Source organism: Hylobates moloch, unplaced genomic scaffold (genome assembly GCF_009828535.3).
Source record: "Hylobates moloch isolate HMO894 unplaced genomic scaffold, HMol_V3 SCAFFOLD_38, whole genome shotgun sequence".
Taxonomy (NCBI): domain Eukaryota; kingdom Metazoa; phylum Chordata; class Mammalia; order Primates; family Hylobatidae; genus Hylobates; species Hylobates moloch.
In genome coordinates this window covers 140,881-154,363 of record NW_026652313.1, presented here as the reverse complement: position 1 = coordinate 154,363, position 13,483 = coordinate 140,881, and the positions used below count along the sequence as shown (strand labels likewise).

Genomic DNA, 13,483 nt, shown 5'->3' with positions numbered 1-13,483 from the left:
CATTCTCCTGCCTCAGCCTCTCCGAGTAGCTGGGACTACAGGCGCCCGCCACCACGCCCGGCTAATTTTTTGTATTTTTAGTAGAGACGGGGTTTCACCGTGGTCTCGATCTCCTGACCTCGTGATCCGCCCGCCTCGGCCTCCCAAAGTGCTGGGATTACAAGCGTGAGCCACCGCGTCCGGCCTTTTTTACTTTTAACAAAATCAACATATGTACTATGTTATATAGCTTCAGAGCCTTTTTAATGACCTCATTTTATTTATTTATTTATTTATTTAGAGACAGAATCTCCCTCTGTCACCCAGGCTTGAGTGCAGTGGTGCGATCTCAGCTCACTGCAACCTCCACCTCCCGGGTTCACGCCATTCTCCTGCCTCAGCCTCTCCGAGTAGCTGGGACTACAGGCGCCCGCCACCACGCCTGGCTAATTTTTTGTATTTTTAGTAGAGACGGGGTTTCACCGTGGTCTCGATCTCCTGACCTCGTGATCCGCCCGCCTCGGCCTCCCAAAGTGCTGGGATTACAAGCGTGAGCCACCGCGCCCGGCCTTTTTTACTTTTAACAAAATCAACATATGTACTATGTTATAATATATAGCTTCAGAGCCTTTTTAATGACCTCATTTTATTTATTTATTTATTTATTTAGAGACAGAATCTCCCTCTGTCACCCAGGCTTGAGTGCAGTGGTGCGATCTCAGCTCACTGCAACCTCTGTCTCCCAGGTTCAAGCGATTCTCCTGCCTCAGCCTCCTGAGTAGCTGGGATTATGGGTGCCCACTAGTGCGACTGGCTAATTTTTGTATTTTTAGTAGAGACAGGGTTTCACCGTGTTGGCCATGGTTGGCCAGGTTGGTCTTGAACTCCTTACCTCAAGTGTTCCGCCTGCCTTGGCCTTGTCTAATTTTAAAATTTAGTGGTCTGGGTCATAGTCATCAGACTGTGTTGGTTGTAAGTGACAGTGAACTAATTCCAGGAATAGTGCTTACTCAGGAACAGCTGGCTTTGGGTACTGCCAGGAATCTGTTTCATTCTATTGCTCACCTCTACTTTCCTCCACACTGACTTTTGCTGACTTCATTTTCAGACAGGCCCTTACTTCATGATGGCAAAAATAGCCACCACCAACTCCAGGGTTACCATTTACAAGCTGAACAACTGAGTTTTGGGGCTGGCTCACACAGCCAGCTTGGGTCATGTGGCCATGTCTCATTAGCCAGACCTGAAACATGGACTCCCTCTGGACTGAGAGTAGAGGGAAAATGGTTTGAAAATAAACTTGGCATATTGTTATGAAGATTAGGGGGAAAGGATGGATGCTGGGCATGATAACTTAGGGCACAGCTTGTTGAAAGAAGGTACAACCAGAACTTTATATGTTTTGCTGTAGGGATTTAAGAAAACAAATCTGCTACCCAAAATGAACATATTCAGTATTAACTGCCTGAAAAAGGAAAAGACCAGAAATGCACAATTTGTGACTGAGTACCAGACACTGTATTAATTTTCTTTAAAAATCATGACATTAACAATCCTCTGAGGTAATTATTGCCATTTTGGAGCACTTACTATTTGTCACTCTGTGTGAGGCACTTTACGCTTTGTAGAACAGCTTTTGTGAGGACAGCCTTAATATTCTCATTGTACTGGTGAAGAACTAGGGGGCCAGAGGCATTTGGGTTTGAATCCAGATGTGTCTGATTTCATTTATATCATCTCCTAGTTTTACAGTTTGCTTTTGTTAGTCTGTCTGTGTGTCCATCTATCCTCCTCTGTCCTGTCAGAGCTCCCCCTCAGCTTCTCTAAGCAAGGCCCCCTTTCACCTCGGGCACCTCTCCAGTCCATTGGGAAACCGGCTCAACTCTGTCCTCTGAGCATGCCACCAGTGTCTGTCCCCTTTCCCCCACCTCTGCTGCTGGAACTCTAGCCTTCATTATGAAGGGCTGGAACTCTTATTAGGAATTCTGTTTGGCCTGCCTGCTTCCAGTCATCTCTTCCACCCCCATTTTCCTTAACAGCCAGATTGAACTTTCAAAAAGTGCAGACCTGATCTTATCAAGCGTCTGTTTTCCTTGGCTTCTCATGGAGGGAGAGCATGATCCTGGCCCCTGCCTGCCGTCCTTTCCACCTCACGGCACTCATTCTCTGGCCTTTTTTCTTCTTTCTTCTCCAGTGCAGCAGTCTTACACCTTACCACCTCCTTCTCTGTTCCTATGGTGCGCTTCATTTGTTTTACTTCTTCAGGTCTGTGTTTACATGTCACTTAAAGTCCTTAGGGATTTCTCTGTCCCTTTCCCCTACCCCTTCAATCTGGAAATCTGAAACTGTTTACTGCTCCTTTTTGTACTTTTCACAGTTTGTAGTGATACATTCGTCTGTGATTATTTGCCTAATATTCCCCACTGAATCATGAACTCCGTAAGGGTGGGGACCAGGTCTGTCTGGTTAATTAACTGCTGAGTCTCTAGCAGCAACCACAGTGCCTGGAACATCACAGACACTCAAATATGTGTTGACTGGACTGATGAGTTAAAAACTGAGTATGTCCAAAGCAGTGCACTTTTAAGTGATTAGCTTTTCTATAGTTCCGTCACTCTGTCACTTATTAAGAATGAACCTACGTTTTCCTCAGAGCAGTTTTATCCCAGTTGCTTTTGGTTTGCTTAGAAACATGCTTCCTCTCTTGCTGACTGTAATTGCTAGCAATTCCAATGCTCTACAGTGATGCACTTAGTTTCTGAAACTCCTGGATTAGAGCTAGCCATAACTGGGGAAGATAATAAATTTTAGGGTATGTAATTCCTCTCAATTTGACCTGAGTGTGGGTGAGGGAAAGAAGAGAAGGCTCTACCGACTTGCTCCAAATGGTTCCCTGCCCAATAACACAGAAGCCTTAACACTCCTTTAACTCGGATATGCTGTCCCCAGAACCCATGCATCCAAATTTAGCCCTCTCTGCATGTCCTTGTGATTTCCGACTGCCATCTGTGTCCAAATTGGCTTTGGAAGGAGAAGCTTTCTCTCCAGTGATTTATTATTTAAAGCAGTCTTCTCAGCCCTTATCATGAAAACTGGCAATTTTCGTATGGCCCGTTGGAATCCACATACAAGGCTATCTGTCCCAGGCTCACTGGTGCACCAGTTCTGAGGGGATCACTAGCCCTGCATGCTTGTGGCCTTTTGATGTGCACGCAGGCATGGTGACTGGGAAGCTTATCTGTCTGTGATCATCTCATGTGCTGTAGATAACATAACTTCTTTCTCCCTTTTTAATCCACAGTTGGTCATGTTCGGAGTTTGACCTGAATGAGATTCGCCTGATAGTTTACCAGGACTGTGACAGGAGAGGCAGACAAGTCTTGTTTGACTCTAAAGCTGTTCAAAAGATTGAGGAGGTGACAGCTCAGGTATGAAATGCTGATTTGCTTTCTCCTTTTCTTTTGTGCTTTTAACCACCCCTCTGAGCAATCATTTATTAATCTATAATCTTCTCTTTGAGTTATATTATGCAGTGCCATTAATGGTTCAGAAGAAACATAAGCAGGCATTGAATCCTTTAATCAAAGCCCTACCCCCAACAGGTATGAGTATGCTCACTGCTAAACACAAGTGAAACTGTTAGCAAGTAATCATGGCAGGACTAAGCAGTGTACTATTAATAGTACTAGAGGTAAATTTGCTGGTGAGTTGCAATCCAGTAAGATTTTGATGCGAAGTGAGTGCCTCAAATGTAATGGGAAAGCAGAACTCTAAAATTCATAAAGTGATAAAGTGTGAGCCTGAAGATCATTCTGTCCAATGTTTCTCATGGATAATAATAAGTAGCACTGGGTTAAACAAAATTAAACAGCTTTGCTTACTTACAGGGCTTCCATATGCAAACCTGCATTGTTATCTTCAAAAAGGATTGTTTCTCAAACCCTTCTGACCAGGGGAGCTTTTATTTATTTCCCTTTTTTTTTTTTTTTTTTTTTTTGTGGAGAGTTGGGTGGTAGTGGTGGTGGTGGTGTAGGGTGGGCAACAAGGGATGGGTAGAGTGAGGCTAGAGCAGCTCTTGATCCCTTGGAACCAGAATGGGAATGGTAAAGTAACATGTTTAAGGTGAGAAGAGTCTGATCCTTTCTGGGTTTTTTTGGATATGAGACCAGGGTACTTGTAAATTCACTTTAGACCTTTCATTCTCTTTTCAATATTTGTTCAGATGCCTACAAATTAAATAAATCCACTTGTATTCATTCTTTTTATGTTCAATAAGTTGCTACCCATACTGACCAAATACTGGCAGTTTGTAGAATGTGCAGCTAAGTAAATGAACAGTTTATAATGCAGTCTTTGTCTCGTCAGGGCCAAGGGGTTGTTTTCCTGCTTTTGATAAGGATCATTTCTGCAGGAAGGAAGTGTTTGGTTAAACACAGTTTAGCTGGGTGGGTTCCACAGTATTTTAAAGTGGAGTTCTGCCAGGTGGCTAATCATTACAGTAGTTGTTGGGCTTGTTAGGTAGGTGAAGGCGGGGGCGGGGGAACCAAGAAATCTCTCAGGTGATTCACTGTAGGCTTTCCTGGTTAGATTTGTAACAGAAATTTAGGTGAGCCAGCACTTGACCCTTTGGTGGACAGGAGATGGTTTACCTCTTAATTTCTTGAATTATTTCCCATTTCTCTGAAGGCCTCACATGGATGGTCTAGTTGAGCAGCTATCACTGGGGCTGCTCATAGTGGTGGCAGGTGGAGGGGAAAAGAAACACAAGTTTTCAAAAGGAACTGGAATCTTCAGTGTACTAGAGCACTGATAATGCTGGAATCTGGAAACATAGGCTTTCTTAGAAGCATTCATCTAACCAAAAAGGCATCTTAGGTTCAGGAGGTTTGTAGCTTGCCCAGGGCTACAAAAGAATCCAGTCGGTGCTCTATTCACTATACCAGGTGGTGTCTCCAGTTATAGACTGTTCAGCATTGTACTCCAGCCAAAGGGTCTAGCAGTCTGAGGCAGGTGGCACCTCGTGTCACTTAGGCCCTCTGAGGGGCTGTGTTTCTGGCTTAAGTGAGATTAAGTAACAGCTTTATCTTTAGCGTGTTGAGGGAGTGCTGGGTGCTCAGGAATAATCAAGTGCCACTTTGAATGCCATCATTGCTGGAGTGACAGTTGTGGTCCAGCACATTTTGTGTTTTCCTTACATTCTTTTCCCATTTTCAGTCCCCACTGCCCCCGCCTCCCTTGGCAAGCACAAAACGTCATGAGTTTGTATCAAGCACATGACTGCAGGCATTTGCATTAGACCACCAGTGTGACTGTCACATTGGAGATTAGATAAGCTGCAATTGCATTCATCTTTTTTTCCAAGCAAAAGCTGCACAAGGAAAGAAAAAGGCAAAGAAAACTCAGAATAGAAACAACTTATCATAGAGGGTGCAGGAAGCTTCTGTAGGGAGTAATATGTTCGGTGGGAGGTAAATATTAATAAAGGTTTATCCTTATACCTTTGTCACTGTGATAAAAATTAGTGGCAAACTCTAGGGAATGTATAGTAGAGCATCCTCTGTTGTCTTTAACCTTTGAAGACCATATTTCTGTCACATGCTATGTAATTCACAGTAGCTCCTGTTTCAGGGTTTTGGTTTCATCCCTTACAAATTCAACCTCATGATTTTCCTTCCTGTCACCTTTAAAAGCATAGTAGAGGAGGTGTGTCATTAAAAACACAAGCGAGCCGGGCACGGTGGCTCACGTCTGTAATCCCAGCACTTTGGGAGGCCAAGGTGGGCAGATCACAAGGTCAAGAGATCAAGACCATCCTGGTCAACATGGTGAAACCCCATCTCTACTAAAAATACAAAAAAATTAGCTGGGCGTGATGGTGGGCACCTGTAGTCCCAGCTACTTGGAGGCTGAGGCAGGAGAATTGCTTGAACCCGGGAGGCAGGGGTTGCAGTGAGCCGAGATCATGCCACTGCACTCCAGCCTCGCAACAGGGTGAGACTCCATCTCACAAACAAACAAACAACCCTACAAGTCAGTCTGCCCAAATTAATAGTTTTGTTTTATTAGTTCCATTTGCTTAGTAAAAATTTAGATTTGAAGCCTCATCTTTCTCCTCATCAATTTAATGGATTATGACTCTACATAATACTAAAAAGCTAATAATCAAAACTCTAATAACCAAAACAGAGGTCAATTATGTGAATTGAAGTGTAAATAATAGTTAAATTATTAAAAGAGGATAAAGTCTTAATACATAACGTACCTCCTTTTGTCTAGAACCCTTCTTCAGCATTATGCCTTCCCAAACCGTGTTTTTGTCATTATTGGGGGAAAAAAAAAAGCTTCTGTTTTTTAATGTAACCTAGGCACCAGAATGCTTTTAAAAAGGAATTCCCAGTGAAGAACTGTTGACGAACCTGGTATACTTAGTAATCTTTTACCTTGCCTGTCTCTCTTAACCTAGAAAACAGAGGATGTTCCTATTAAAATATCAGCCAAGTGCTGCCAGGGAAGCAGCAGTGTCAGCAGCGTCAGCAGCAGTAGCAGCAGCAGCATCTCTTCCCACAGTTCTTCTGGGGGATCTTCATACCATGCTAAGGAACAGCTTCCAAAGTACCAGGTACAACCGTCCCTTCTGTGGGAATAGCACCTGGGGTTAAAGTTACTTACTGTAATTTCTCCTCGGGAAATAATGCTTGCTCGAGGGCTCTACTCCAGGAATATGAGGACAAGTGTTCAACAGAGTACTCTTAAATGTTTCACATCAATGTTGTTTTTGCTCTTTGGCTTTTATCTCCAATAAACACTGTAATCAAGCAGAGGTAATACAGCCTACTGTGAACTGGATGAGGAAGAAATATTGCCTGTCAGGTAAATTACCTTGCTTTGTTTCCTTTGCTCTCTGATCCAGAATATACTTTCCAGTTTTGTTATAAGAATTCCTAAGGATTCTGGGAATGTATATGGGCATCCTAAGAAAATAGAACATGCCAGTAAAAGGAAGAAAGCCTTGTATGGGAACAGAAAGAAATGGCAAGATCTAATCCGAGTATGAAGGATAAAAGGCTGATGGCATTTTTTACACTGTGTGTGTGGGGTGTGTGTATGTGTGTGTAAGGATAGGGGTTAAGGTTATTGAGAAATATTGGCTAACAAGATAAAAAGGAAGAAATGTTTTATAAATATTGAATGGCAAAAGGATATTAATTGATGGAGGATATATTGAACTTTTTCTTAAACCCATGTAGAATCTTTTCTACTATTTTGCTGGAAAAACAACACTAGGGAAATTACCAGCATATGGGTCCAAAGGACTTTGTTAATTTCATAGTTAGGATTTGTGCCATGCATTTGCCCTTTTTGAGACACAGTGCTCCTGGGTCTCACAGCAGTCTGCAGTTTAAAAAGTATGGAGTGGAATTTTCAGCAGGTTGAGAATCACAGTTGGCATGTGGCCCTTGTACCCCAAGAAAAAGCAGATTATAAATGAAGGAGGTGGGTGGAAGTTAGTAATAAAGAATGTGAAAACCAGTTGGTTTCTGTCTGCATATAGTGGGAAGAAGTTGGTATGAGCTATAACGAGAGAGAGGAACCTAGCTGAGCAGGGCTGATAGATTTATCTTTCTCTTTCCACCTCTGCAACCATGTATAAGTAAGTGTGTATTTGTGCGTCGGCGTATGTATGCTTGTGTGTCTGTATTTGGAGTTTTAAAAAAAGATTCGGAAGAGTATGTTAAGGGTGATTCCCATGTTTTTCCCTGGGTGGAAAGCACACTGACAGAGAATCTAGTTGGCAGGTCAGGGTGCAGAACCATGGTTGCTTTGGTGGCACACTGGTTTGCTCGGCATTCATACCTGTCCTGTTCATCAGTGTGTCACCAGCACTTAGCACAGGTGCTCAGAATTCTGCATCCCAAGACACTCATTCAGATGTCACTAGGTGAATGAATGTATTGGGGTATATGATTCTAGAGCTCCAGGAGAGCTCTTGGTCTAGAGACAAAGATGTAGGAGGTATTCTATGTAAATAATAGTCAAAATCAAAAGAATAGTTGAAAAGGCAGGCAGTTAGTAGGGTTGACCTCCAGGCAAAACCACAGTAAGGGATGATCTGGGAAAGAAGAGATTCAGAATGGAGAGTCATGAACAGCATCAAATATATTGAGAGAAGTTTAATAAAGCAAACTGGAAAGGGTCCATTGGATTTGACCAAGAGGGAGGAGGTCATCATTGGAGCAGTTGGACTAGTTTGAGCTAAGAGGTAAAGTCAGGCTGCGGTAGATTAACAAGCCAGTGAGAGTAGAGGAAGAGGAAGCAGGCAGTCCACTCTTTAGATGGTAAAAGGCATGAGAGAGACTGGTCAGAAGCTAGAGGGGTCAAATGTTTTTGAAATACTTTTGTAAAACTTCAGAGTTATCAGACCGTCTGTTATCTTTTGGGCCCTCATAAAACCCTATCTGCAGCAATGGGTATTTTTTATTCCACACTGTTAATTATTCGGCTGAATAATACTGAACCATATTTTTTTCAGGATGTTTTCTTAGTACCAAGAGAAGAGTTACGGTTATTTTCATAATTTAATCTTTGTATTTAGAGTTTATAAATGGAGATAATCTTTGTTTCTCATAACACAAAAATGAACTCTGATAAAACACTTGGATCCTATGTGATGATGTTGTGTACAGAGAAGAAATCACAAACATTAGTGATACTTTGGGGGGAAAATAGGCAATCGCCATTATAAGTTAAGATTGTACGATGACCACTTGAAGCTTTGAGAAATAGTTTTAATCACCGATGACACTAATGAGATTAATAAACATTATTTTCTGTTGCATTGCATGTCATGTTCCATGTACTAACTTTGATTTTGTTTTCTTGCATGAAGTACACAAGACCAGCTTCCGACGTCAACATGTTAGGGGAAATGATGTTTGGCTCAGTTGCCATGAGTTACAAAGGCTCCACCTTAAAGATACACTACATACGGTGAGTCTGGGCTTCCTTTTCTACTAGTTTTGAGAAGTGGAGTGGTGGTATTGACTCCTTAACTCATAAATTTATTTTTCCCCTCTCCTCCCCACCCCCCCCGCCGCAGTTCTCCTCCACAACTGATGATTAGTAAAGTCTTCTCTGCTAGAATGGGCAGCTTCTGTGGAAGTACAAATAAGTAAGTGTAGGATTTTGCATTCCCCACCCCCATTTTTTAAAGTGTGTATTTCTAGATAGAATAATTCTTTAAGGGCCATAAGGCATTTTGAAATGAGAAGCAGAATGAGTCCAGATTAACAAAGGGGTTTTAAAAGTGGCTGCTGTCCTATAAACAGTGAGTGGGAAAAGACCTTTGACTTTATTAGGTGGCCCTAAAGACAAATGGCTGTCTTTGTATGTTTTGAGTCTCCATCTGTTACCCAGTCATCAATTTTTAATTTCCTGGGAAATCAAAAATAAAGAACAAAAAGGAAGGGGCTACATTATTCTGAAATATCTGAGAACTTAAACTCATTTTGGCATATTCATTCATGTATTTTGAACTTTCAAGCAGAAATATTTCATATACTTCATTTTTTAAATAAAACAACAAAACACCAGTTGTACTTTGATAAATTTGAAAGAAGGGCTTGTTATAAATTAAAGGACATTCTTAGGGGTCAAGTGAAAGCTGTTTTTTCTTATCCTGGGAAATTAAAAATATTTCTCTATATATTTGAATACCATTAAGTGAGTCTTGGCTTGCTTTTCAACAAAACAGTTTGAACATTTAACATTGGACTGTCATGACTTAAGCCAATATGAGAATTGTTATTTATTTCTTATGAGATTTGTTTTTAACAGACCCTTGGGATTACCTGAACATTTATTGCATTAATTCCCTTACATGCAGATTTAAGTAAAAATTATTTTGGCTTCATTATGCTGTATTATTCTCAAAGTCTTTTTGTTATTGTTGTTTTTGTCAGCTCTACACACAGCAAAAGTCTTTAATTGCTAATAAATACAATAAATTATTAAAATCTGCTTCCCTCACATTTTTATGAGTAATTCTTTTTAGAAGTTGTGAAATGAAACTCCTATAAGAATTATAATTTCTGTTGCATTTTATTCCTGAAAAAAGTTGCTCATTGATGTTAACCAAGAGTAAAAATTAATTTCATTTTGAGAGTTTATGTAAAATACTTGAAATGAAAGTCAACAAGTTGGCTGTCAGTTGCTAAAGCAAAATGTAGAAATGAATAACAGTATCTCGGGTGTCAGTCACTGAAGCAAAATTTAGAGTTTGGTGTCTCATTATATAATATGAAATTGTTAGAAGTACAGTTGTTTAGTTACACAGATTGAGCTACCTCCAAAATAGGTTTTGTTTTCTTCCAACAAATTCACCTGAAGTTGCAAGTTTAATTCCCGTTGGTAGATGTGAGACTTTGTTTATAAAGAAAAGTATTGAGTGACTGATCAGTCGTTGTCTATATTTGGAAGTCTATTAGAAAACAGCTTTAGTAGCTTCTTGACGTTTTTGTCCTCTTTCTTCTTTTCCCCCCATCTCCGGATATAGCTTGCAAGACAGCTTTGAGTACATCAACCAAGATCCTAATTTGGGAAAACTGAACACAAATCAGAATAGTTTGGGTCCTTGTCGTACTGGAAGTAACCTAGGTAAAATCAGACACACAAACAAATTCTGTCTTTCTGAATACACTATTGTGGGTGTGTGTTTTGCTTTATTTGAGTTTGTTGTGGGTTTTTTTTTTTTGCGTTATCTTTAATCTGTGTTTATTTTTTGTGTGTGTGTACTTTGTTTGCCCTCTTCTATGTGTTTCCATCTCTAGGTCTGCTGCAAGCATGCAGCAGCAAATTGCTGCAGGGGGTAGCTGAAGGAGGACCTCTCCGGCTCACCCGGAGTGCTTCTTTCTTTGCAGGTTTGTGTGGAATGCTGAGTACAGTGTGACCCACACATATTAATAAATCCTTTGCAGGTTCTTAGGAAAAATCCTACTTGTGCCTCTCTAGAAATCCAAGGGGCTCTTGTGATCACAGATATTGGTTTCAAATGCGGCCAAATCCATGGTGTTTCGAAAATTCTGCCAATGAACCTCTCTTGTAAATGTCTTCGCTAATACTCTAGTGTAAGCTGATTTTGATCTGAAATGAGCCCTTAGTATTTCAAAGAGGATTGTTTTTTCTGGTTTTTCTGGGCCTCTTCTGCTACTATGAACTGTTTCCCTTTGCCTTGGTGTCTTTTATCCATTTATTCAACTGCATCCTTACCTGCACGGAGTTTCATTAAAAGTCACTCTAATAAGAGCATGGAAGACTTTCTCTCTCTCTCTCTCAGTCTCCCTCTCTCATTTAAGTAGTGTAAATACAATTTCTAGGTTATTTACAGGTATAGTCATCTTGGTGTCTCTGAGATTTAACTTGTCTTAGCATGATTAACATGTGGGGAACCTCCATTACTAACATTTAAAGTTGTGAGTATAGCAAATGGTAATTTCCTTTCTGTTCTTTGTAGCCTGAAATATGCTAAGCACCATAGTTAACTGACACCCTAATGAAATTGACACACTCCTACCTACTTAGAGTGAAGAAAACGCGTTTAAATACTCTCTTTAAAATTGTGAAAATAAACATCCTTCAAAAAATAGCTGTCAAGTATAATAATCAGGCAGAGCACTGGGCTGCTTGTCCATTTAAAACTTCACTACAGCAGCGTCACATCTACCTTCTAGCGCAATAAGTATACAGCTTAGGTCAATCTGAAGCATTCCTAGAAGTCTGTAATACTTCAGAGTGTTTTCCACAATTCATGCCAGAACGTGAGTTTTTCTAAGTAACTCTACAATAATACTGTGTATGGGTGTATATGGAAAGAAATGGAGGAAGAAATATTTGAAAATGAGTATAAATGTTTTCTATCTGCCAAGAGAGTGGGTTATAAACAGAGAAACATTTTTTGAATTTATGAAATGGTTTTCAAGTATTTCTCTTCCCTAAGTCACCTACAGTTACTACCAAAACTGCTTATAAAGCATTTTGAAAATACATTGCTATTTAGATACTACTACTAATGAGGAAAATGGCTAAAAAATATCCACCTGAGAATGTTTATTCATTGCATCAACTGCATGAATCATTTATTATTCAGAGTTTTTTTTTTTAAGAGTTGAACATCACTCAGAAAAGTTCGTATGCTTACAATTGAATACAGGCAGATTTTTATGAGATGGTTACTTGGTTCTCTTTTCTTCTCATCATCTTTTTATATATTTAATTTTGCCTTCTAGTTAATCTCTATTATAAGCTTATGCCAATCATCAGTAGCAGTAGCCTACTTTGAAATTTAAAAATTACTGCAGTCGTTTTAAAAACTTTATCTCTGAAGAGCCCAATAACATGGTTTTCTTGTTGCTTTATCTTAGCACACAGCACACCAGTTGATATGCCAAGCAGAGGACAGAATGAAGACAGGGACAGTGGCATTGCTCGATCAGGTACTTGTACTCCGTTTATTGGTTTAACTAACAGAGTGAACTATCTACAGTGATATGGAAGTTGGGAAAGTAGAAGACAGGTAGACAACCCTCATCCTGTTCTTTGTTTTTTCCTTCCTAAGACAGTCTGACGTATCTAAAGATCTGAAACTTTAATGTACAGTATCCATGAGTGATTGTGCAACATAAACTAGTTTTTTCTAACACTCAAATTTATATGAGACTAACGTTTGTTAAGAAATTTCTTTCCAGAGTGAAGCTTCCTTGAGCCCATTGTATTAGTAATGTGCTTGCTTGACTATTGAGTATAGACTCAGAGGAAGAGAAGGGTTTGTGGAAGTAAATCTGTCTTGTGACAGTGGGAGGACCAGCCAGCTGACCTGGTCACCATTTCTTCTGTTCTAGAGACATGCTGATCTAGATTTTATCAGGTACCCTTCTCTCCTTGCCTCAAGGCCTAAACCTTTCTGTTACTGCTTTTAGGATCTCTTGGTTTCACCTTTTGTATGTGACCTCTTTTGAGTTTTGACTTGTGGTTCAGATCTGAGATTTTGTATTATAAGAGAAGGGTGATGAATGAGTAAACTGAAATTCAAGGACTGGAGGTGGTGTGTGGTGCTCTGCCTGATGAATACATGTCATACAGGCAGCCCCTACCTTCCAGTGAGACTAGGAGCACCCTGCTGGTTTCTCCCGTGATACATGACACCTTCAACAAATGGGCCAGCCAGGCGTTGCTCAGACTGGATCCAGGCCTCACATGATGTTCTTCTTGGCCTTTCACTCATTTCTCTGTCCAGCTCCTCCCCTTGGACACTACTTCAAGGTCCCTGTGCTCCTGTGTAGTCTCAGAGCCTTTTACCCCACTCTGTGCAACTCTGCTCATGTGTTACTAAATGAAATGTGATTTGTTACTGAGTCCCCAGTTTGGTTTACATATGTCACATAATGTAAAGTATATAGCATTTTATTTATGGTTAAAAGTGATGTGTTTTGGTGTTCATAATCTTTTCTGT

General features: G+C 40.4%; 1 protein-coding gene across 5 annotated transcripts in view; it reads left to right on the top strand.

The window, feature by feature from the left end:
- LOC116463482 (folliculin-interacting protein 2-like) overlaps positions 1–13,483 on the top strand; it is a 136,636-nt gene that overhangs the window by 54,611 nt on the left and 68,542 nt on the right. For 2 of the 5 annotated variants that reach the window (XM_032146604.2, XM_032146603.2), the window contains exons 2-8: positions 3,281–3,407; positions 6,443–6,598; positions 8,867–8,967; positions 9,077–9,148; positions 10,532–10,632; positions 10,806–10,895; positions 12,396–12,467. In XM_032146604.2, coding sequence (XP_032002495.1) covers positions 3,281–3,407; positions 6,443–6,598; positions 8,867–8,967; positions 9,077–9,148; positions 10,532–10,632; positions 10,806–10,895; positions 12,396–12,467 — 719 coding nt within the window. Of the gene's footprint in view, positions 1–3,280; positions 3,408–6,442; positions 6,599–6,642; positions 6,850–8,866; positions 8,968–9,076; positions 9,149–10,531; positions 10,633–10,805; positions 10,896–12,395; positions 12,468–13,483 lie in introns of those variants that run through there. The other 3 variants (XM_032146607.2, XM_032146606.2, XM_058434660.1) reach the window with 2 other exon arrangements.